Source organism: Ambystoma mexicanum, chromosome 2p, assembly GCF_040938575.1.
Source record: "Ambystoma mexicanum isolate Mex_15411 chromosome 2p, UKY_AmexF1_1, whole genome shotgun sequence".
Taxonomy (NCBI): domain Eukaryota; kingdom Metazoa; phylum Chordata; class Amphibia; order Caudata; family Ambystomatidae; genus Ambystoma; species Ambystoma mexicanum.
This window is the reverse complement of record NC_090923.1, coordinates 1,156,335,612-1,156,358,837: the sequence shown is the minus strand read 5'-3', so window position 1 is coordinate 1,156,358,837 and position 23,226 is coordinate 1,156,335,612. Positions and strand designations below refer to the sequence as shown.

General features: G+C 46.7%; 1 protein-coding gene across 1 annotated transcript in view; it reads right to left on the bottom strand.

Moving 5' to 3' along the window:
- The window catches only part of PRICKLE3 (prickle planar cell polarity protein 3), a 215,539-nt gene that overhangs the window by 74,918 nt on the left and 117,395 nt on the right, over nt 1-23,226 (bottom strand). Inside the window, exon 2 of the mRNA XM_069645273.1 lies at nt 3,007-3,092. Within this exon, the coding sequence (XP_069501374.1) occupies nt 3,007-3,092 (86 nt within the window). The remainder of the gene's footprint in view (nt 1-3,006; nt 3,093-23,226) is intronic.

The following is a 23,226-nucleotide window of genomic DNA, read 5'->3' as shown; positions in this document are numbered from 1 at the left end:
TGGCCTTGTCTCGTCCCAGGCGCACTGCTCGATTTCCTTTCGTACATATTTAGTTTGTTGCATCCAGCACAAACAGGCCTTTATCGCCAGCTCCTCTGCAATCTCATGGCACATGTGAATGCACAAAACAACGGACCGGGAACTGCACTCGGTGCTTGCTCGCCCCTCACCACCTTTTGCTGCAGAATTCTTTTGAATTTACCAGAACGTTCTGCCACCTATCAGAGCCAGTGCCTGAACTTTATCAACCTGGCACCCATCCCAAGGCTGCTTGGCCTGTCGCGTGTCTGATTTTAGGGGGCCTGGCGGCACAGCACAGAAAACGCGTACTGCGGCCTACATACGGAGTGTCCTTCCGCCGGCGGCGGGATCTACGATTTCCGGTCCAGTGAGCAAGAAGCAGGAGGAGATGGCACGCAGAGGGAAGGACGGGGGAGCAACGTGCCTGCGCAGTCTTGGGAGAAGTTTGTGCATTAATCATTACCTTTGTTGCCATTTTTAGTCAAGGTTTCTGGGCGACCAGTGCTTATAACGGCAGGGGGAGGAGGCAGTCACGTGTGCCCTGAAATGCCAGGACATTATGTGCTGGGAGTCTGATCCGCCAAAGGAAATGAACGGCCTGTGAGAATTGTTCATTTCAAATGCTTTTATGCACACAAGGTATTAGGTTATTTGACGTTATTCGGATTTTTAAGTGGTCTACTGCCACTTGCACCGTCTCTTGGCGCTATGCGATCTTCGAAATATGTGGGTTGCGTTTGGTTAGTAAGGACAGAAGAAAAAGGCAATTTGGCAAGTAGGGACCGAGGAACAATGAAAGATGGCATCGCTGTTTTATTGCCACGTGCAGGCCGGAAGAACCCGAGTTCTGGGTATGGCGTATGTTTTCAGGTGATGTGTGATGAGGCCACTTGAGTGATCTGTATCCTAAAAGGATAGCAGGGGGATTCAACTGCCGGGGCCGGCTTCAGTACCCGTGGTGTGTAGTTTAATGTAGTACCTAGATTTTGAGCATTTTAATGAGGGTGGGAGGGGGGGGGAATCAACAGTGTGGAGCCCGGTGAGTATTTGGTACATTCTATCCAGTGTAGACCACTCTAGTAGTGGTGTGCCTAGGAGCAAAGTCACTGTAAAACCCAGAAACATACCACGGGGTAGGGGTGGGGGGTGGGGGTGGGGACCTTGAAGTGAAAACAACATAACACACGGGTAAGGGGCACACAGGAGCACAATTACTGTGGAGGCCACAGAGAAGCAGATCACAGTAGAAACATCCAAGGTAAATCATAGCAGCGGGGAAGCACATAGCGGCTAACTAATGTTGGGGGAAGACCATCTAATGGGCCCACTTAGGAGCATCTCGATGGGGTGCAGTGGAGTGGCTCTTCAGGGTGCATCCATCACTGTGTAGGTGTCTCAGCAGGACCTTGGAGTGGGTCCAGTGCTGCTCTCAGGATCAACTTCTTGCAGTAACACCCCGCTATGCAGCATATCGTATAACCTCCCCCGGTATGCAGCATATCGTATAACCTCCCCCGGTATGCAGCATATCGTAAACCCCCCGCTATGCAGCATATCGTATAACCCCCCCACTATGCAGCATATTGTATAAACCCCCCACTATGCAGCATATTGTATAACCCCCCCACTATGCAGCATATCGTATAACCCCCCCACACCCCTGCTATGCAGCATATCGTAGAACAATCAGGGAATACTAAACAATACATGGAGTAGGTGCTCAGACTAAAAGGACTTCTAAAACAGAATTTGAGCCCAAGGCCCAAACTCTAGGTGGGGGAAGAGGGGACCTGAGCGAGCCAGCGTAAGGGTTCATAAAGAGTAATTGGAGCAAGGCCGAGGGCTAGTAAGGAGAACAGAAGAAAGCTCAAGGATTCAAAAAGAACTAATCTGAGGGAGCCCAAAGCACCTATAAAGGGATGCACACGCAAGGGGGAAGCCAAGGGGGTTATAAAGAATAATGGACCCAGGCCAAAGGGCTAATAAATGAGAAGTGCAGTAGCCGATAGAGCGTTATTTTTGTGGAAGACTGAAAAAAGGGGGGGGGTCTCTGCAGGTCAATGAAAAGAAACTTCGGTTTCTGTCTGGTGCATGGTTTGTCCATTCATTAATCCCCTCTCTTCAGTAGGGGTGTGGCGTGAGGAAGGAGGGCAGCCTGAGCGTTATTTCATTGATATCATTATATGTGTATTTCAAGAAGAGACATTCAACCAGAGAGACAATCCACTTGTGCTTGGATGTTTAATTTCAAACAGTCTGGTTCTCCATGAGTCCCACATGTTTCGTCTCATAGGATCTTCTACAGGACTAAGAATGGAAAATACTGTTTATTCCAGTACAATAAAAGTTAGGGCGGGACCTGTTCTCTCCAGTTCGAGGGCTCCTTGTTGTAATCATTTCAAGGGTTATGGGTAACTAAAAAAGCTTGGACTGATCTGCCCTTAATGTTTGATACTGGAACAACAGTACCCACGATTCTTAGTCCTTGAGGGAGTGCCTATGGTATGAAACATGTGTTGACTTCTGTAGCACAGAATATTTTTTAATTAAATAAAAACACCACAGCAAATGAGGATTGTGTGAACTTTATTTGCTTGAATTTCATTTTTTGAAATACAGATTTGAATAATATCTGAGAAAGACTCATACACCGTCTGCCCGTCTTCCTCAAAAGACACACCTGCCAATAAACAGATGACAGGAACAAGCCCAAGGGTCCCAAAGAAACAACACGTGTAACCCCAAGGGTCCATATATGAATCACATTATCGTGGCTCAGAACCCCGGAGTAAGAGAGCAAGCTGCGCCACTAGTAACAGGGCGTGCCATGGAGCGCTCCAATGACCTCACGCGGTATTGGGGGATGTAAGGCCTAAGAGTGGTAGTGGTGGTGTAGGGGAGGTGGTGCTCCTCACACATGGACAAGGTGGGGTGAAAGCGGAGAATGAATGCTTAAGGCCTGGGGCGGTCTGTTTGGGACCCTACCTCCATCCGTGCACCAGGAAACCAGGACACGCGTCTCCACAGGAGTTACAGGGCTGGCCACGGTCAGGGTCGTCGTCCTCTTCCACCTGTGGGAGTGACAAAAACAGCAAAGGGTTAGTTAGGTCCTGCAGGTTGGCTACACAAGTCGGGTAAAAATACACACAGAACAGGGCATTCTAGGGAGAGCTACGCAACACTAAAAGCACAAGGCGGACGAGGCCCCGATAGGCAACATCATACACGGCAATGGGCCGGCTAAAATCTGGCAACTAACAAAACATATGGCACAATTTGTGTTCTGTCAGTTAACACACAAAGCAGGGGACAGGTTATGTCCCATCAGGTAACAACACAGACAACAGGGGGCAGTTTTGGGCTCGTCATGTATAGACACACAACACGGGGAGGGAGCAAATTAAAAATCCTGTACACAAGGTTTATGGGGAGGGGTACAGGGTACCAACAAAAGCTGCCAAGCCCCACTCAAAACTCTCTCAACCACTCAGACTTGGCACCTGTCGATCCCGTCCCCAGGCTACACTCCAACAAAGCCAACAGAGGTATCCCCAGGATGGGGGCTGGGGGGGACATGCCAATGATAGACCTGTCCCAGCCTCTGCATCCCAAATCATCCTCAGGTGCGCTCAGTGAGAACAGCCAATCCCAGCCCTCGCCAAATCGCAAACCACAGCTGCAGAAAATCAATAGCTGATCTACTCGAGTGGGGTGAGGAGGGGACAACATCAGAGCACCCAGCTCCAGTCAGGCAGGGTGGATTGTAGTAATACATGAATCAATAGTTTATAAATCCCTTAATACCGGAGACCAGTCTCAGAGTGGGACTGGGATTCAAACCTGTGCATCCAAGACAAACGCTCTGCCCCGGAGCTATCCCCATGGCCCTAGTAGCAGGAAGCTCATATTTGGAGAAGACTGGAGAGCAGTGGAAGGAAGAAGCAGAGGCCGGAGGGACTGAGGAGAGTGGAGAGGAGGAGGCAGTGGAGAGCAGGAGGTGGTGGGGGAAGCCAAGGAAAAGGTGCTAGTAAAAGAGGAAGTGGTAACTGAGGGTATAACTGGAAAGGTGGAGGTCTCACTTAAAGAGGAGATGGCAACTTCAGGGAATGGACGTGAGATGGAGGAAGGGACAATAGGGTAGGGGAAGACACATCGGAGAGGAGGAAGAAAGAGCACCAGTAGGCGGTAGGGATGGGAAAAGGCAGTACCAGGAAGACCAGAAGGGTAACATTAGGAGGAGATAGAACAAGGACATTAGGTGCTGAGAAAAGGATCAAAGAGGAGGAAGAACATCGACAATTAGTAAGAGCAGGCAGGTTCTGGCGGGCCTGACTGGCCCTAGGCAGGACCAGATGGTGGGAGGAGCAACGAGTCATGGTAGGGAGAGTGCTGTCACTTAAACCGATGGCCAACATCCAGGGAGGGATACGGTAACTCTTCTAAAAGTGTCCAAGCTGGTACACTTGCTTCTAAGGCCTGGGAAGCCTAGAGACATACACACAGCAGAAGAGACGTTGAGCAAGGGGAGGTTCCTGAGGAGGAAGGGGCCCAGTCCCAATGAGGAGAGGACCTTCCTGACCCTTCTGTTAGGGACTTTCCCACTTAACTTCAATTGCCCAATCCAATAACCAGTACCTTAATGAAGATCAGCAATTCTGATTATGGTCTTGGCATCCTCCTTAATAACCAGTGGAAAACTGCCACTGCATGGCGGAAAAGCCCTTAGAGTGCAGGGCCCAAAGGTTTGGATCTGTTTACCTTGGATCCTTCGAGGCCACTTGAATTAGCTTTCATTTAGAAAGATACTGATACTAGAATGTCCCAAGAATTTGAGCGTTCAGTGTCTTGTCACTGTGGTGAATGAGTAAAACCAATGGCTGGACCCGAACAACAGTTTGGCGGATTCAACTGTTCGATTCTTTGCCCGGTACGACGTCATTTCATCACCGGATGTTTTTTCGCAGGGTTTTTTGCCGCAGATTTTTTTGGGGAGGATTAAAAAAATTATATAAATTGAGTGTGGGTATACGGGGATGACAATGCATTACTTACCGTAAAAGCATTTCTGATGGTTGTATCTGCTTAGATTCACATGCACGCGTGAGGGATTGTGGGTACAACGCACGTCACTATAGGGATAGTGTTACAGACACGCCTTGTCGACGTCCCCTTTTCGACTACGAAAAACAAAATGCAATACTCCGCAGTGACCACTGGATGTCGGACCTATGCACAGCATGTGATTCTAAGCAGATTAACAAACATCAGAAATAAAAATTCATTAAACGGGATGGGGGGTTTAGAGGGGTGATCCCCCCCAAAAAAAAAAAAAAGGATGATTTTTTTCGATAAAAAATCTGTGGTAAAAAACCCTGTGATGAAACAGCAGTTTGCATCTGCCGTGCTCCACCCCATTCCCAATGATCTTGCGTTAACTGTCTCCTATATACTTCCTGCCATCTTGGATTAATTCCTGTATCCTATCACCCATAACCTTACAGCAGCAGATCAGTGTAATGACTCCCGTCACTTTGCTCATCCTCCTTCCCCCGGCCCGTGGCTCGCATGTCTTGCACATAGGCGACTGGAAGTAAACTAAAAGGTGAAAATCGTGGCACCATTTCAAACCCCTAAATAAATGCAGACGCGGCACATCTAAATGAATGAAAATATTCAGCGCCATCAGAAGACCGCGGCCCACGCTAGCTCTGTTGTTGCTGTGGGACAGGGCCCATCTTGCCCATGTGTCCGGTTACCCAACAGGATCCAACCTGCTCTGTGCTTTAGCTCTGGTTAGTTGGGGACAGGCTATTTCCCATGATCCTCCTTGGTAAGAGACTGGGCCTCATCGGCACCATATGATATATGATATGATATATGGCATTTATAACGCGCCTATACAGAAGTGCCATATCACTGCACTGTTAATCGACCGGCCTCAATCGTCCTCATATGCTTTGCCGGTTGTTAAACACAGCCGCTCAGTGGCATAGTACAGGTTAGGTTCAGACTAATACTCGCACCTCAGGGCACACGTAAGATATGTACCAACAGGAAAGTGTTCGAAGATCTACATTTCCCCGAAAGTGTCCAAAGCATTATGCCCTAGGCTGCTCTGGCGCACCATCTATGCAGATAGAGGCAAAAGCTGGGAATGTGTACACAGGTCTGTAGTGGAACACCCAATACTGGTGTGCAGCAACTGCTCAGAGGAGCAGGTCTTTCCGTTAGTATTCAGCCAATGAACCATACAAGAAGCAACAAAGGAATGCATGCAAACAAAAATTCCAAATGTTTAAGTGTGGAAGCAAAAAGCAACAAAAAAAAAACCGTCAAAACTACATGTGTGATCCAGTGGTCGGAGTGTACGAAAAGAAGTAGTGGAACTATGTCACCTGTTAGCCTGCACCCACTCCCCACAAACCCCATCACCACGTCCCCTCCCACACACAATACAAACCCCCAAACACTTGCACCTGCGGTTTAAGGGAATGTTCAGGGTTGTGCACTGAAAGTGCAAGTCTCAAGTTCTTCCTACACTGTTATTTAAAACAGAACGGTTGCTTTTTAAAATAAAAGTATAGGAGCAGTAAAACATAATTTAAAAAAAGTAGAGGAGCACCGCTCCCGGTCACTTCGACCACTGGTGTGATCTCACTCCCAAAACCACCTGCAAGCAGTGTGGATAACGTCACCAATTTTGAAAAAACTCAGAGTAAAAAGCTTACGTTGGCGTTATGTCATCTTGTCAAACGTCGACCGGTTTCTGTTGAAAGTCAATGATCATTCGTCAGGGCATGAAAGCATAATCAGATGGGGATAAATCCAGTACCTGGATTAAACAATGTTTATTGGTACCATGTACCACTTCCCGTAAACTTTGTGCACAGGATTTTAAAATTGCTCCCTCCCCATGCACATATAGGATCATACATTGATGTCCATAACGTGACCATCTTTGACCATGAGCTCAGACTCCCTTTATTGGTGTAGCCGGAGAAGGCAATTGATACTTCTGGGAGGGACTTTATTTGCTTCCAGTTTTCCTGCTGAGAGTTACTTTACAGCATGTAAGAACACGATGGGGAGTACTGGTTAATCCAGCGTCTGCCTTCCTTAGAACACTTGCTTGTTGGTACATTTTTATGGTTCCTATATGCTGGTATAATATATCAATCAAGATGAAGCGACTGGAAACATTGGCTAGACCTTCCATTCGGGGTTCAGGCTACAGGTTGAGGCCACCAGGTACCAGCCAACCTGCGGGCAGACTTAAGTCGTGATAGGCAACTGACTTTTAGATAGCTCTTTGGGATTGGAAGTCAAAGTGCCATGTCAAAAAGTTAAATGGTTGGGAGTCACTTGCCGATGTGCCAAAAGAAATGCATGTTAATACTTCATTAAGAACACTTGTCCCGTCTTCTGTTTTACTGAGTCTGAAAAGAAAAAAATTGCAAGAAAAAGTTGGATGTGGGATCCTAAAAGCCATATGGCCACAGGGAGGCAACTCCAGGAGGTGGTTAGGGGAAATAACAAAAAATAAAAAATAAAAACACAGCATTTTAAAGGATACTTCTGGGGCTCCACAATTGGAAGTCCCAGCTTAAACCCCATGCAATCTATGAAAGTATTTGCCTTCCTGGCACCTATCTGTTGAATCAATTGAAATACTTCATTTATTTCACAATTTGCAGAGCGAAACAAAAAAAGTCATGCTTAGTAACACAAAGTTTGGAAAAAAGTAATTGCAAAAATAGCAACTTACAAAAAGCAAATCCACAGTGTATTTGTGGGGAGTGTACTTGTTGGGAGCAAGCATTCGGAGTAGAACTCATGGAGTGTGAGAGAGTTCCCTCTTGTTAAGCGCACATTGTCATTCCGATGCCAACACGTGCCAAGTGCTGGACACTCTCAGAGCGAAGGTCACGTGAAGCCACAAGATACCAACATCACACGAGACAAGGCACATAGAACAACATGTGCATGGGTGTTGCCCTGGTCAAATACACATCCATGCCCACTAACCCACCAAAACCTCACGGCCGCAAAAACCAACGGTCATTAAAAGCAGTGAACCCAATCGTTGCTCACCCCTCCTGGATCCCAAAATATTTCCAGAATCCAATATAAAACTGGGCACCCATACCGACAATGCATAATATTCAGTACCAAGCGCCTCCATGCCACGGGGATAGATTGCCCTAGTCTGTAAAGTAGCAGGTACATTGCATTCCACCACAGAACCAATGCACAGGGCCTGGCAAGTACCACTGGCGATCAAACCCCGGGGTAAAAGAACAAGAAATGCATCTTGGTTTCAATTGCCCTTTTATTGTAGATATATAATATTAATGTATTTCTTATATAGCGCTACACACCCCCGTGTCTCAGAGCGCTCAAACAACAGAAGACATTATTATTCCTCAGAGTGGTACTCAATTTATCGACCTCGGAATGAAGAAAGGCTGAGTTGACCATGGCGAGATTCGAATCCTTAACAGTGAGATAAGGGGGGGGGGGGCTGCACACATCAGGGGCGAGCGCTTAGATCACAGTGCTATCTGACCGGCTAAGTAAAGCGCATTAATCCCCAGGCACACATGCCGAATACACCGCCCTGATGAATCCTCCAACAGAAAGCAAGCGTAGTCACTTACAGGTGAGATCATTTGATATGATAGTTTATTTATATAGCGCCTATACACAATGTGTTTCAAAGTGCTTCAAGGCAAGGGGGGCGGGAACAATGGAAAATACAACATTCTTACAGGCCATGAACAGTAAGGATGTGAAATTAACTATCGTACTCGGCCTGACGACATTTCAGATAGTGCAAGAGCTAAAACATAGATAAGGAAGGGAGGGGGAGAGTGGAAAGGAAATGGAAACAGACAGGTGACTACCATACTAGGCCTGACGACATTTCTGGTAGAGCCAGAGGAAAAAAAAAGGTGAGGGAGAGGGGTGCAGAAAGGGAGTGGAGGAACAAAACAAGCGACTATCGTACTAGGCCTGACAATGTTTCAGATAGTGCTGGAGGGAGGGGGGGGGGTGAACAGTAAGGGAATGGGGGAGCGACAGACGAGGTTGCTATCATACCAGGTCCAGGGACAATTCTGATAGAGTAAGTGCATAGGAGAAAGTAAGGGGAGGAGGGGAGGAGATAGGAAAAGGGAGAGGGGAGGGAAGAAGAGAACAGAGAGTAAGCAGTCAAAAAGAGTGGAGAAACAAGAGGGGAGAGCGAATACAATTGCAGAAGTCAGTAGTAACACATAATGTTGCAAGCCAGGATACAAGATGAAGATGGGAACAGCACGATTCAGGGCCACCATGAGTACAAGATGCAAGGGAAGTCCAGCATGAGAGTTGAGAAAGGGTGACACACCGTGAATCAATGAAGTCCATAAAAGTAAAATCCAGCATTGGCCACAAGATGGTGATGGTGAAACAAGAATGTATCAGGGCAGACTCCTGTGTGCAGGAAGGGCGGGGGCACAAGGGAACAACATGGGGGACCAGAGAAGGTGGGGATGGCCTGTGAGGACAGATGGTGTAAATACATGTTGGTGCATGCTTACCTGCGGTTTTAGCAGGGGGTCGGATCCTGGATCCTCCTGGTCCGAACAGGTCCAAACAGGAATTGCCCTTCTCTTTGGACGCCCGGGCGAGAGACGCCCTTGATCTAAGAGTTAAGAGCAGGAAGGAAAAGGCAGGGCTAAGAAGGTGGGTGGTGCTTAGGGGCTTGCTAAGTGGTGAAAAAGAGCGGCAACCAGGAAGGCACCAGGTGGGCGGGGCTTAGGCCAAGTGACCTAGACCCACTTACACCTGCTCCCCAGCTGCCCATATATATGCATATATATGCAAAATAAATGACTGTTAGCCTAATCTAGGTATCAGGCCCATGGTTTTCTTCTGGATCAATATGATATATACACTGTATTCCATTTTTGCATTTGTTTTTACCATTGTATGGTTTTATCTTGACATGAAACGTAAATTGTTGTACTGTAGTTTTAATGATTTTAAATTTGATTATTGGCTTCTACTAAATGTTAAAAGGTCACATTTTAATTTGAACCATTAACAATAAAAAAAATATGTATACTGTATTTTATACAATTCCTTAAGCAAGTGTGAATATCCCACTGTGAAAAGCTGCTGTACAGCAATAAATGCAAATAGAATAGACATCAAGAATAAAAACAGAAAAGGAGATATCGAATCATTTTAAAGGAGAAAAACAAGAAACCGGGGCAGCAAATATTCCATGAGTGGCCGCAGTCAGCGCGGAAAGGACGAATTCAGCAGATTTTCTGACGGCCGAAGTGAGAGGGGCAGGAGGAGCTGCTGGTGGAACCGGAAGTGCTCCATGTGGGAGGGAGGGCCGTCCGCCTCCATGGTGAGCTGGTTGCTGTACGGGTTAATGGCCATGAAGGCCACACAGCAGACATTTTAAAGAAAAGGAAAGTAAATAAGTAACTAACTAACAAAACAGCAGGAATGCACTCAAACCAACAGCCACATTGAAAACAGGAGTCTGCCGGAGCTGAAGCGGGACCGGGAAGACTGACGGGGACTGCGTGTTATTACCACCGTGCAGTATACGGGGAGAAAATTCCACGCCGTACGGCGGTCCCAAACGCGATGGAAATCGTGCCCCAAGAACACGTGGAGTCACGGCCTAAGAATCACATGAGCGAACAATAAAACAAACACTGGCGTAACAGACGCAGGAGAGTTTTCACATAAAGAGGGGGTCAAATTTAAATATATAGTTATATGCAGGGCAGTTTCTAGCCAACTTGGTGTCCAGGGGGAAACATCAGAATGCGCCCCCCCCCTCCAGTCCGGCACACCTCACTCCCAAACGACACCTCTGTCTTGTGACAAAACCCCTCCTCAATGTGAATAAATTATTGCTATATAAATGAAGCTGGGTTCATTACATACAAGGTGGAAACATCGCTGTTGCTGCCCAAGTAAATGATTTTTCTGTCACTTGATCCTAGGTAAGGCCTTACCTAAATGCAGTTTCAAACTGTTCGTACTGGCGCACTGTGGTTGAAAAGCCTACCAGGGTCTGAGGGCTCACTGACCTGGCCCTGTGTTGCAGGTGTTGTGTTTGGACCTTCTCACAAAAGGAAGGCAAAACACAACTGTGTGTAATGATTCTGTGGCACAGTAGATCTTCCACATAGCAACAAACCCGAAAGTGGCCTGGGAGTTACAAAGTTGCTATTGAAGACAGAAGGATAGGTCGGTGTTCTTACTAGCCTTACCTAGTCCCCAGATAGTACTAGAATGCGCTGATGGACTGCTTATCTAATAGGGACAGAAAAAGAAGATAAAGAGAAATCGTTTTTGAATAAACTAACAATCTTGCGATTGATACCACCTTGTCTGTCCCAGGTCACAGGCACCCAATGGGTTTAGGTATGGAAAAAAGTGTTAAAAAAGTAACTGTTCGTACCACCTCACTTGTATTTCGCAAGGGGCACTACTAGACTAACCATATGCATTATTTTCTGATAGAAGGGTATCATTCCAAGATGGACAGTTTGGTGCAATCTTATTGTACTCTTTCAAAATACCTCCGTGAGAGTGGGAAAGGGGAGCAATAGTACCAATGAGGATTCATGTATGCTTTGCATTAAATCACAGAGCATTTTAGGACTATGACCGTGATCAGAGATCTATACATTTAATAAACAAGTCTGATAAAAGGATTGTATGTGTGAATCTCTACATTCATAACTGCTGCATGGCTTGGTGCTCACATCACGGTTCACGATGCTCACCCCAACATTAAAATGTTTGTAACCACGAGCCATACATGCTCATTTGGACAGCTTACGTTTTTGGATGAGAGTATAAAATGGCTACATCATCAGCCACTCAAATGGGGTACAGGGGCTCTTTTGCTTCTGGTTTCTGAAGAATTTTAGGAGGCGGAAGGGCTGGGTCTTGATGTGGGCATACCCAACCCTAATCCAGAAACATCTTTAGGGAATTATATCTACAGACAGGTCAGGATACAGCACAAGAGAGACCCAATAAACAATGCACAGAAAGGCTACACAGAAAGGATTGTACCTCTTTCAAACTTGAGCCTGACTAGTAATAAGTTGATGAAGCGTTTTAAACAAAACCAGCTTCTAATGCCCGGTAAAGGGTACACAGTTCCTCAGCCACTACCGCCTCAATATTACACAGGCCTCAGGAGTTATTTCGGCAAAAAAGAGCAGGCCCATGCTTTATCTAACAGAGCTGGCATTAGTATCTCTTATTAGTGCTGGCCTTCAGCTAGTGAAAATCATGATGTGGCAGTGTAGAAAGGGAGTTTGGCCTAGTGGATTTACAATTTGAGGCAACCTCTTTGATTGCTTTATGTGTTAAGTGCGGGCACAGTATGGCATGCTCGTCAGAGTCACATATACAAAACATCCCAGTGTGCTCTTGTATGGAGATTGGGCACATCAGAGAAAAACAGGTATATATGATGTTACATACGGGGGCACCACATAGACGCCATTAACCAACAGGGTGGTGACTTGTGCAGCGCACAAAACATTGTTGCACACATATCACTGCAATGATTTGCCATGGACTGTCTGCACAGTGACACACAATGAACTCTACTTTCTTAATCAAGGTGCCAAGTGACATTGCGTTGCCATCTGGTGTGCTAGCTAGGCAGTGGCTGGCTTGTTCAGACAATTAAAAACCTTTGCTGCTGAGCAGATGCATTTAGTCCATGTCCTTTAAGCAATAAACCTTCCCAGGGATGCGCCATATGTAACTAAAAAGTAATATAGACAATAGTTTAAATCGTTTCTGTGTGGCACGTTAATTCTCTTGGAAGAATGCATGGGCTTGGTCAGCTAAATGATGCTCGTCTTGCCTGGTGAATACAAATGCCCCATGTTCTGTTCTTAACATTAAATGTTAAGCAGATAGCATGTAAAAACAATCACTTGAGCCATCACTTATAAATTGCCCCACTTGGAAGGCTCAGCACAAAAAATGAGAGCAACAGGGTGTGTGACTCCAGAGCATCCCACACGCTGCGTTTGGAACATGCGTTCCTTTGTTTGCATATTCCGAACGCATCACGTGTCATCCAAAAGTCTGCAGAGAGCAGCACCCGCGTCCAGCCGCATATTGCAGAGCAGCGCTCACCAGGCAGCAGGCTGCTTCATCTGTTGTCCGGCAGCTTTCTGTGTGGGCCCCTTACTGCGCCCACCTCCTGAGCTATTTGGCGCTGCGCCCAGGGAGGCTGCCGGCCCTGCCCGGGCCAAGAAACGGGGCTGCTGCCGGAGCAGGACCGGGAAGACTGACGGGGACTGCGTGTTCCCACCATGCCATATACAGAGAAAATTCCACGCCGTACGGCGGTCCCAAACGCAATGGGAATTTGGGGCCCAAAGAACACATGCAGTCACGGCCTGAGACGTGTCGGACGCGCCTAGGAATCGCACTTGTGAACAATAAAACAAACACTGGCGTAACAGACGCAGGGGAGTTTTCACACAAAAAGGGAGTCAAATTTAAATATATAGTTATATGGCACGGCCGGGCAATGCAGCACTCTTTTCGGGCTATAAAATAAGGAAAAAAACTATTGCAAGTCCCATGACGCCCCTCTTCCAGTGTCCTGCAATCAGCTGCCACTAAGCTCCCTAAGAGATGTTAAAGGTATTTGTACCGCGCACCGTCACCAACGGAATTGGTCCCCAGGCGCTCAGGCGGATCTTTAAGCGATAAAGGTGGGATGGGTTAGTAGGTGAAGAAGGGAGTAGGATAGTGAGAGGAGTGGTGTTCTGTTGGCAGCTTCAACTCAGTATACACCGGGTGCTGAGCTTTGGTGCGGCTATCGGATCGGAGTCAGTCCGCGTGTGCTGTTGTTCCGGATTATGTTTTGTTGCAGTGTTGTGAAGTGCGTGCGGCTTGATGTGCAAGAGATGGTTGAGAGTTTTTTGAGTGAGATAAGTATGCAGAGTTTGAGCTTATATTGGTTAGTGGGTTACCTGACCTTTACCATGCTAACATTCGTAGTTCTGTCTGAGTGTGACACCCGCTGGCCCTCACATTCCCACCTATACGCGGCGCAGGCCAATGATCAGGACTTCATCCAGGTGTGGTCATGCCAACCCTGACATCCCCATCCAGATGCGGCGCAGGCTAGAGTCTAGGGACCCATCCGGTGTGGGCATGCTAACAGTCACAACTCCATCTGAGCGCCACGCAGGCCGGTGTTCACAATTTAGGCGTGGCACATGTTCGCATTCACGTTTTCTGGGCGTGGGCATGTTATCCTTCAATCAATCCTATCCAAATGCGACGCAGGCCAACGTCTATCTAGATGCATCTGCCGGTGTGGATATGTTCGTCCGGTACGTACGAGCGGGAGAGTCAATTGGGGCATTAGTCTGGGTCTAGGTATGTGGTCAGTCTCTGCAGCCTTCCTTTGTGGCTTTTTTCCATGATGTCTTATGCTCTGTTGAATGGTTGGTTATTTGGTTCAAGTTTTTGTCCAATTTGAGAGTGGTCGAGAATGGAGTTATTTTCGTCATTGTTTTAATGTCTGGGTATTCTAGTGCGTCACCGTTGTGGTTACGCTTTGAAGAGCCATGATTTGAGGAGTTTCCTGAATGCTAGGTGGTTTGTTGTATTCCGTATATTCTTGGGTAGGCCATTCCAGGTTTTGGGTGCCTGGTGGGAGAAGGACGATCCTCCGAGTTTTTTTCTGTTGTAGGGTTTTGGTTCCAGGCATATGTCGGTGCTTGATCTTAGTGTTCTTGTCGGTTGGTGTAGGCGTAGTTTGTTGCTTAGGAATTCTGCGCCTTGTTTGTGTATTGCTCTGTGTGCGATGCACATGGCCTTGAACTTTATTCGTTGTTTCAGTGGTAGCCAGTGTAGTACTTTTAGCGCAGGTGTGATATGTTCTCTTCTGGGTAGCTTGAGGAGGTGTCTGGCTGCTGCATTTTGTATGCGTTGCAGTTTTTTTAGAAGTCGTTCGGGCATGCCCAGGAATAGGGTATTGGTATAGTCTACTCTGGACATGATCAGAGCGATGATGGTAAGTGTTTTGTTGGCGAATGACAGGAACGGTAGGATCCTTTTTGCTGCTCGCAGGAGGAAGAAACATTTATTGATTACCGAGTTTACTTGTGGCTCCAGAATGAGGTTGTTATCCATCAGGACCCCTAGGTTTTTTACAGTTGATGATGGTTCTGGTGTGGTGCCGAGCTCTCTTGGCCAGGGGATGTAGTTGATGTCTCCTCCCTTATTTGAAACAATCATTATCTCTGTTTTGCCCGGGTTGATTTTGAGATGGTTGAGGTTCATCCAGTTGAATATGTCACAAAGGCAATTCTCTAATGTGGTGTTTTCTTATCGGGTGTCTTGTATGTTGAATATTATTTGAGTATCGTCGGCGTAGTTGTAGCATATGAGGCCGTGTTTTATGATGAGTTTGATTAATAGGTACATGTAGATGTTGAATAGAAGGGGGGAGAAGGATGATCCTTGTGGTACTCCGCACGTGGAGACTCTGGGTTTGGATTTACAAGGTTTCATCCATATTGTTTCTGTTCTGTTTGTTAGGAAGGATTTGATCCATAGTAGGGCAGCGTCTGTTATCCCTAGTCCTTCTAATCTCTTTATGAGGATGGCGTGGTTGACGGTGTCGAAGGCTGCAGACAGATCAAGGAGAATCAGGGCGGTGTTGTTGTCTGAGTCTGCGTTTGTTTTTAGGTCGTCCCATATTGAGAGGAGAGCCGATTCTGTTCCTCTCATAGGTCTGAAGCCAACTTGTGCCTGGTCTAGTAGGCAATGCTCTTCTATGAATTCTTGGGTTATTTGGTAGACGTACGTTTCTAATAGTTTGGCTATGTAGGGTATGTTGGAGATGGGTCTGTAGTTAGATAAGTCCTCTACGTTTCCTGTTGTGTCTTTGAGTAGCGGCTTGATCTAAGCCGATTTGAAGGCCTGCGGTACTTTACCTGTTGAGATTGAGAGGTTGAGGAGGTTTCTGTGGTATTCCATGGTGGTTCCTTGTTTGAGAATTCTTTTGTATATGTGCGGGGGGCATGGGTCTTCAGGAGAGCCCGATTTGTTGCTTTGGTTTACCAGTTTGACGAAAGCCTCAACTGATATTTCTGGGAAGTTTCGTAGCTTGTTTGCGTGTTCTTAGTCTGTGTCGGTAGGGTTTGAGCTGTGAACGCTTGGTCTGTTTTGTATGGTGTGTTGGATGGAGGTTATTTTGTTTTTGAAGTGGTCTCCGAGGTCCTCGCAAAGTTTCGTCAATGGTGTTGGCGTGTTGTTGCAGGCCAGTGGGTTTTTTATTTCATTTATGATTTGGAATAGTTATTTTTGAGCGTTTGGTGCTCTGAAGATTCGGTTGTCGTAATGTTTCCTCTTCGCTTTTTGTATTTCCTTTTTATATGCGCGGATCTGTTGTAGGAATTTCAATTTGTTTGCGGTGGTGTTGTTGTTCCTCCATTCAGATTCTAGTTTTCGGTTTCTCTTTTTCATGGCTTTGAGTAGTGGGGTGAACCATTTTGCTGTAGTTTTCTTGCGGGATGTGGTGAAGGGCTTTTCTTTGGCGATGTCGTCAAGGGTTGTTGTGATCCAGGTATGAAGTAGGGCAACTTTTTTGTCTAGGTCTGCTTCTTCCATGGTTGATGCTTGTGGTTTGCTGAGTTCTAGAAGCTCGGTTAGGTTGGAGTTTTTTATGGTTCTCCAATTTCTTTTCATCATGATGGGTTGCTTTCTTGTTGCTTTTTTGTCGAGCGGCCGTTGTTATTATGAACAGAATAATGAGGTGGTCGCTCCAAAGTATTTGAATTGGGGGTGCCGTGGTGATGAGATCCGTGTTGGCGAAGATTGCGTCAAGTGTGTGCCCTGCTGAGTGGGTTGCTCCTTTGACTAGTTGTTGTAGGTTCATGGCTGCTAGTTGGGCGGTCAAGGATTTTTGTGTGGTTGTGGTTTCTTCGTCGAACCAGATGTTGCAATCTCCAAGGATGATCAGATGATTGTACTTGATTGCTAGGGTGGTGATTGCTTCCGTGAAAGCGTCTACGAAAGTCGCATCGTAGGTTGGTGTTCTGTATATCAGTATGAATTTCAGGTGGGTTTTGGGGTTCACTTAAAGTCGTAGTATTAAGGATTCACATTTATCGATGTTTAGTGGATCTTCCATTTTGATGGCCAGTTGTTCCTTGTGGATGATCGCTAGTCCCCCCCCTCTTTTGGATTTTCAATTTGTTTGAATGCATTTGAAGTCTTCAGGCAGGCAGTTGTTGAGGGTGATCTTGTAGCTGTCGTCTAGCCATGTTTCGGTTACAAATAGGATGTCTATGCCTCCTTCTGACAGGAGGTCGCATATTTCCGTTCAGTGTTTGGACATTGACCATGCGTTTATTAGATTACAGTGGATTCTCTGGGTGAGATTTTGTTTTGAGGTTATTTGTTGCTCGAGTTTGCAATTGTCTGTTCGTGGAGTTTCCGCATTGATGTCGGTAGGATGAAGAACGGCGACAGCTGCTTCTTCATTGAAGCGGTCTAGTAAGTTGATAACAGGGCTGATTAGTCTTGGCGTTTCTGCTGTGATGCTACTCGGATGAAGATCAGCGGTGGTTTCTTCATTGGGTCCGATTGTTGGGTGGGAGGTAGCGTTGCTGGTTGTTGGTACTTCGCCGTATTGTGTGGGGTGTAGTGGAAGTCGATGTTGCTCCCCTGTTCTTGTAATGTATGGGGTAATGGGGTCGGAGCCCTCCCACTCTCTTGTTGGGTGCACCCGTCTTTTTCCCACGTGTATCAGGAAATTCTTTGCATGTTTTGAGGTTTCCGTGTTGGGGTGTCGGTGTATCGTGGTTGTTGCGAGGTAAGGTGTGAGGTATAAGGATTTTTCTCTTGTGGATTTTGTTCCGGTTGTGGCTGTTTTAGGCGCGTTTTCTTCCAATTGGGCCGTTTCTTGTGGGTTCTGTCGGTGTTGTGTGTTCGCGTCTCTTTTTGCACGATCTTGTTCTCTTTCTCGGTGTCCTTTTCTGGTATGGGCCATTTTCCAGTCTGGTTGTAGATGTGGTATGGTAGTTGGTCCTCTATGCTGCTGTGCGGTCGCAGTGACCTCAGTTTTCCTTCTCTGGATATGCTGGGGTGTGGCTTAGTGTTGTTTCCTGTCGGTGGGTAGGGTATGTTTCCCATACCCTACCGACAGGAAACCCGCAAGGGTGCACTGTCGGTGGGGGGAGTTAGGGTGTTAATGGTCTGCTGGTATGGGATTTAGTTGGGTTAGGTAGTGGTGGGTTTCTGGGCTTGATAGAGTACTGAACTAAGCGCAGTCAGTATATTTGAGAGATCTGTATAGTGGTGAGAGTCCTGTCAGTGCGATCTAAACATCACACAGTGCCGTTCGGAGACAAGGCCCCAGCTACGTTTGAGAGACCTGCACAGTGGGGAGAGACGTCCACCAGCGCAATCTAAACACCACACAGTGCAGTTTGGAGACGGATCCCCTGTTGAACTTTGAGGGACCCGCGCAGTGGGAGAGAGGCCTATCAGTGCAATCTGAACATCCTACACAGTAATTTGGGGAGAGAGCCCCTGCTAAATTTGAGAGACCTATATAGTGGGAGAGAGGCCTATCAGTGCAACCTAAACATCATACAATGCATTTAGGAGCTAGAACCCCTGCTAAATATGAGAGACCCGCACAGTGGGAGAGTGGCCTATCAGTGCAATCTAAACCTCATATAATGCAGTTTTGGGACGGAGCCCCTTCTAAATTTGAGAGACCTGTATAGTGGGAGAGAGGCCTGTGCAACCTACACATCATACAATGCAATTAGGAGACAGAACCCCTGCTAAATTTGAGAGACCTGTATAGTGGGAGAGAGGGCTATCAGTGCAATCTAAACCTCATATGATGCAGTTTGGGGACGGAGCCCCTGCTGGATTTTGGGAGACCTGTATAGTGGGAGAGAGGCCTATCAGTGCAACCTAGACATCATACAATGCAATTAGGAGACAGAACCCCTGCTAGATTTGAGAGGCATGCATAGTGGGAGAGAGGCCTATCAGTGCAGCCTAAACCTCATACAATGCAATAATTTTTTTGCTTTGGGTTTGGTAAGTGGCTCGGAGTCTTGGGTAGGGTAGTTGCTCTAATCCTGACCCAGGCCACTCCTACCTTACAGGTCCTTGTAGTTGCTGGTTGACGGCTGGCCACTGGCTTCCCCTGTGGACACCTGCTGACACCTCCCGGAGCCGCCTCTGTTGGAGCCGCCCTTGGCCTTGGGGCCCTGCTGCCCTGTGAGGACCAGTGATGAAGTGTGGTGGACCAATCAGAGCAGGCCTGGGCGGGTCGGGAGGCGGGGACGGGGAAAGCAACCAGGAAGAGGCACAACGGGGCTCGGGGCCTGAAATTTACTTTGAACATTAGATAGTGGCAAGGCCCAGGGGGGTCTGGTAAACAATGCACTCACCTAGGCAGCCGTTTTAAAGGAGGCGAGCCGGAGACAGTGCAGGCCAGTAGGCCTTACTACACACGGAGAAATCACCAATCAGAGCGGGCCTGGGATGGTCGGGAGGCGGGGACGGGGAAAGCAACCAGGAAGAGGGATCAGGAATGCACGGGGGCACAACGGGGCTCGGGGCCTGAAATTTACTTTGAAAATTAGATAGTGGCAAGGCCCAGAGGGGTCTGGTAAACGATGCACTCACCTAGGCAGCCGGTTTCCTGCATACGTCTCCTGGATGACATCCTCTTTTCTTTCTGCACCCGGCTGACAACTTGCAAGGAATTACCTATGGCAAATTATAAAAAAGGTACCTGGGGAGGGAGTGCCGTTGTAAAATCATTTTTTTGGTGCAGGTTATGTGCCAGGTTGCCCAAGTCCACGCTGGCTAGAGCAGTGGTCTGCAAACTTTGGCTCTCCAGAGCTTTTGGGCTACTACTCCAGCCAGACTCAGCCAGCACACAAATAAACAGAAAAAACAAAAAAGGAGGAGGCATCGCTATAGCATTCAAACACCACCTGAAAATAAAAATTGACAAACCACTCAACCTCAACTGCGAAACCATGTTAATACACCTAACAGCGAGCCCAAAAACCAACATCACATTCATCCTGGTATACAGACCACCAACATATGATGCAACATTCGTCGATAACTTCGTAGAAGCCATCACCAACTTAGCCATCAACCACGAACACCTAATCATCCTGGGGGACTTCAACATCTGGTTCGACAACTCCCAAAACTCACTAATTGACCAACTCAGCACCATCAAACTACGACAACTAGTCAAAGGAGCAACTCACTCGGCAGGACACACCCTAGACGCAATTTTCGCCAAAGAAAAACTCATCACCACAACACCTCTGATACAAATACTATGGAGCGACCATCTCATCATCCCATTCGTAATCACTCTGCCTACCCAAGCATATATCCAACATCCAAAACTCACAACCACCACCAAAAGAAACTGGAAACACGTCAAAGAAAGCAACCTATTCGAACAACTGGAATTAACGAAACCCTCAAGTACAGAACTGGAGCTAGCCTACCTAGATGGAAAAGAAGAGGTACTGCACAAATGGAGTGCAGATACAATAGACAAGATCGCCCCCAAAACAAAATGTTCACCCCGTCAAAGAAAAGAGCAATGGCAAAATGGTTCACCCCACTATTAAACGACATGAAAAAGGAAAACAGAAAATGGGAATGTATGAAAGAATACAACCCAGGGAAAGAACACTGTACCAGAAACAAATCCGTGCATACAAGAAGGAAATTCAAAAAGGAAAAGAAAAGACATTATGATGACAGAATCAACAATGCCACCAACACACAAAAAGAAATGTTTAGCATCATTGAAGAAATGAGAAACGCACCAGGCTGCGACAACACCTCTACTCCCTCAGAAAAACTATGCAACGACCTGGCAGATCACTTCAAAAAAGAAAAATCAACGACATACGTCAAACCATACAAAAGCGACCAACCAACCACAACATACAACCCAACAAACCTAACTGGGAACCCCAACACAAAATCCGAAGCTTTCCTGAAATATCAGCAGAGGCATTTGCAATGCTAGTTAAACGAAGCAAGAAAGCGGGATCACCCATAGACCCATGTCCCCCAGACATCTACAAATCAATCCTCGCGCAAGGACCGCCAGCAGAACACTACAGAAACCTTCTTAATCTATCACTATTAACAGGGACTATACCGAAAATCTTTAAATCAGCATACATCAAGCCACTCAGAAGTGGTGACGTAGATGACCTTTCCAACTACAGGCCAATCTCTAACATCCCCTACCCAGCGAAACTTCTAGAAACCTACGTATATAAACTAACCCAAGAACACGTAGAAAAACACCACCTGCTGGACCAAGCTCAAATCAGTTTCAGACCAGCGAGAGGAACGGAAACAGCACTACTATCCATCTGGGACAACCTAAAAACGAACGCAGACTCAAACACTACCTTAGCCCTTATTCTGCTCGACCTGTCCGCAGCCTTTGACACAGTTAGCCACGACACCCTGACCAAAAGACTAGAAGACATAGGCATAACAGACACAGCACTACGCTGGACCAAATCATTCCTAGCAGACAGAACAGAAACCGTATAGATAAAACCTTTCAAATCCACTCCACGAGTTAACGACTGCGGAGTACCACAAGGATCCTTACTATCTCCACCGTATTTCAACATCTATCAGACTCCGGTCATCAGAATCTTCAAAAAATACAACATTACATGTTACAACTACGCAGATGACACTCAGATCATCTACAAAATCAAAGACACCGATGCCGACCATTCAACCCTAACAGACTGTCTAAAAGAAATCTTCAACTGGATGGATGCCAACAACCTGAAAATCAACCCAGGAAAGACAGAAATCACGATCGTATCCAAAGACCAAGAGAACGAAACCACCATCCCATGGCCTACGGAAATGGGAAACGCACCAACACCGTCAAAGGTAGTAAAAAATCTGGGCGTCCTAATGGACAACAACCTAACCCTGGAACCATAAATAAATGCAACAGTGAAGAAATGCTTTTTCCTCCTCCACACGGCAAGAAGAATTCTACCTTACTCTCCTTCCCGCACAAATCACTCACTATCGTCACCCTAATCATGTCTGAAATCGACTATGCAAACAGGATCTACCTCGGAATACCAGAATACCTCCTGAAGAAACTGCAACAGATCCAAAATGCAGCAGCAAGACTACTCCTCAAACTATCCAGAAGAGACCACATCACTCCAGCCCTAAAAACACTACACTGACTCCCAATAAAACATTGCATCACCTTCAAAACAATGTGCATAACGCACAGAGCAATCAGCGGACAAGGAGCAGAATTCCTACAAAAGAAAATAACAGTCTACAAATCAGCGAGACCCCTCCGATCAAGCAACGAAATCTGCCTGGAACTCAAACCATACCATAAGAAAAAAATTGGAGGCACCTCCTTCTACCACTTAGCCGCAAAAACCTGGAACAACATCCCAAAAGAAATAGGAAACACTGAAGAGCACCTAAAATTCAGGAAATCCCTAAAAACCTGGCTCTACAACACCACAGACTAAACCAAGAAACCGAAACTGGAAAAAAAGGATGACTAAACCGAAAAGACACAGACATCCCTGACCTGAGAGAATAACGCCCACGGCACCTAGACGGATGACATCGGATAGACTAGAACACATGCGGCACGCACGGAGACTGAATCAACCACCCCAGACAATCCCACCAACACTCTTGCACGCCCTTACTTAATCACCGCCAGGTACCACACTGGTGTGGAATTATCGAGATATTGGCAAATCACCCCTCTACCTGAGAGGTTGTCATTGGCAGGTGCAATGGCCAAAGGAGTATGAATGGAAGATAAGGGGAGCTATAAGAGAGCATGTTAGAGGTGGGGGCTAGAGGAATGAGGAACCTGTATGCCAGTCAGACCCAGATCTGGACAGAGCCGCAACAGGGGAGAAAAAAGCGCTTCAGTTCAGGATAGAGACGCAAACTAACCAACCCTACTAACAATTTCCCTTTCTGCATACACCTCTCAAACTCCAAACCAAACACAACCAAAACCTACAGCACAAACCGCACAAACTTCACTACATTACAACGACAAAACAAAAACACACATAGCCTTGCACAACAATA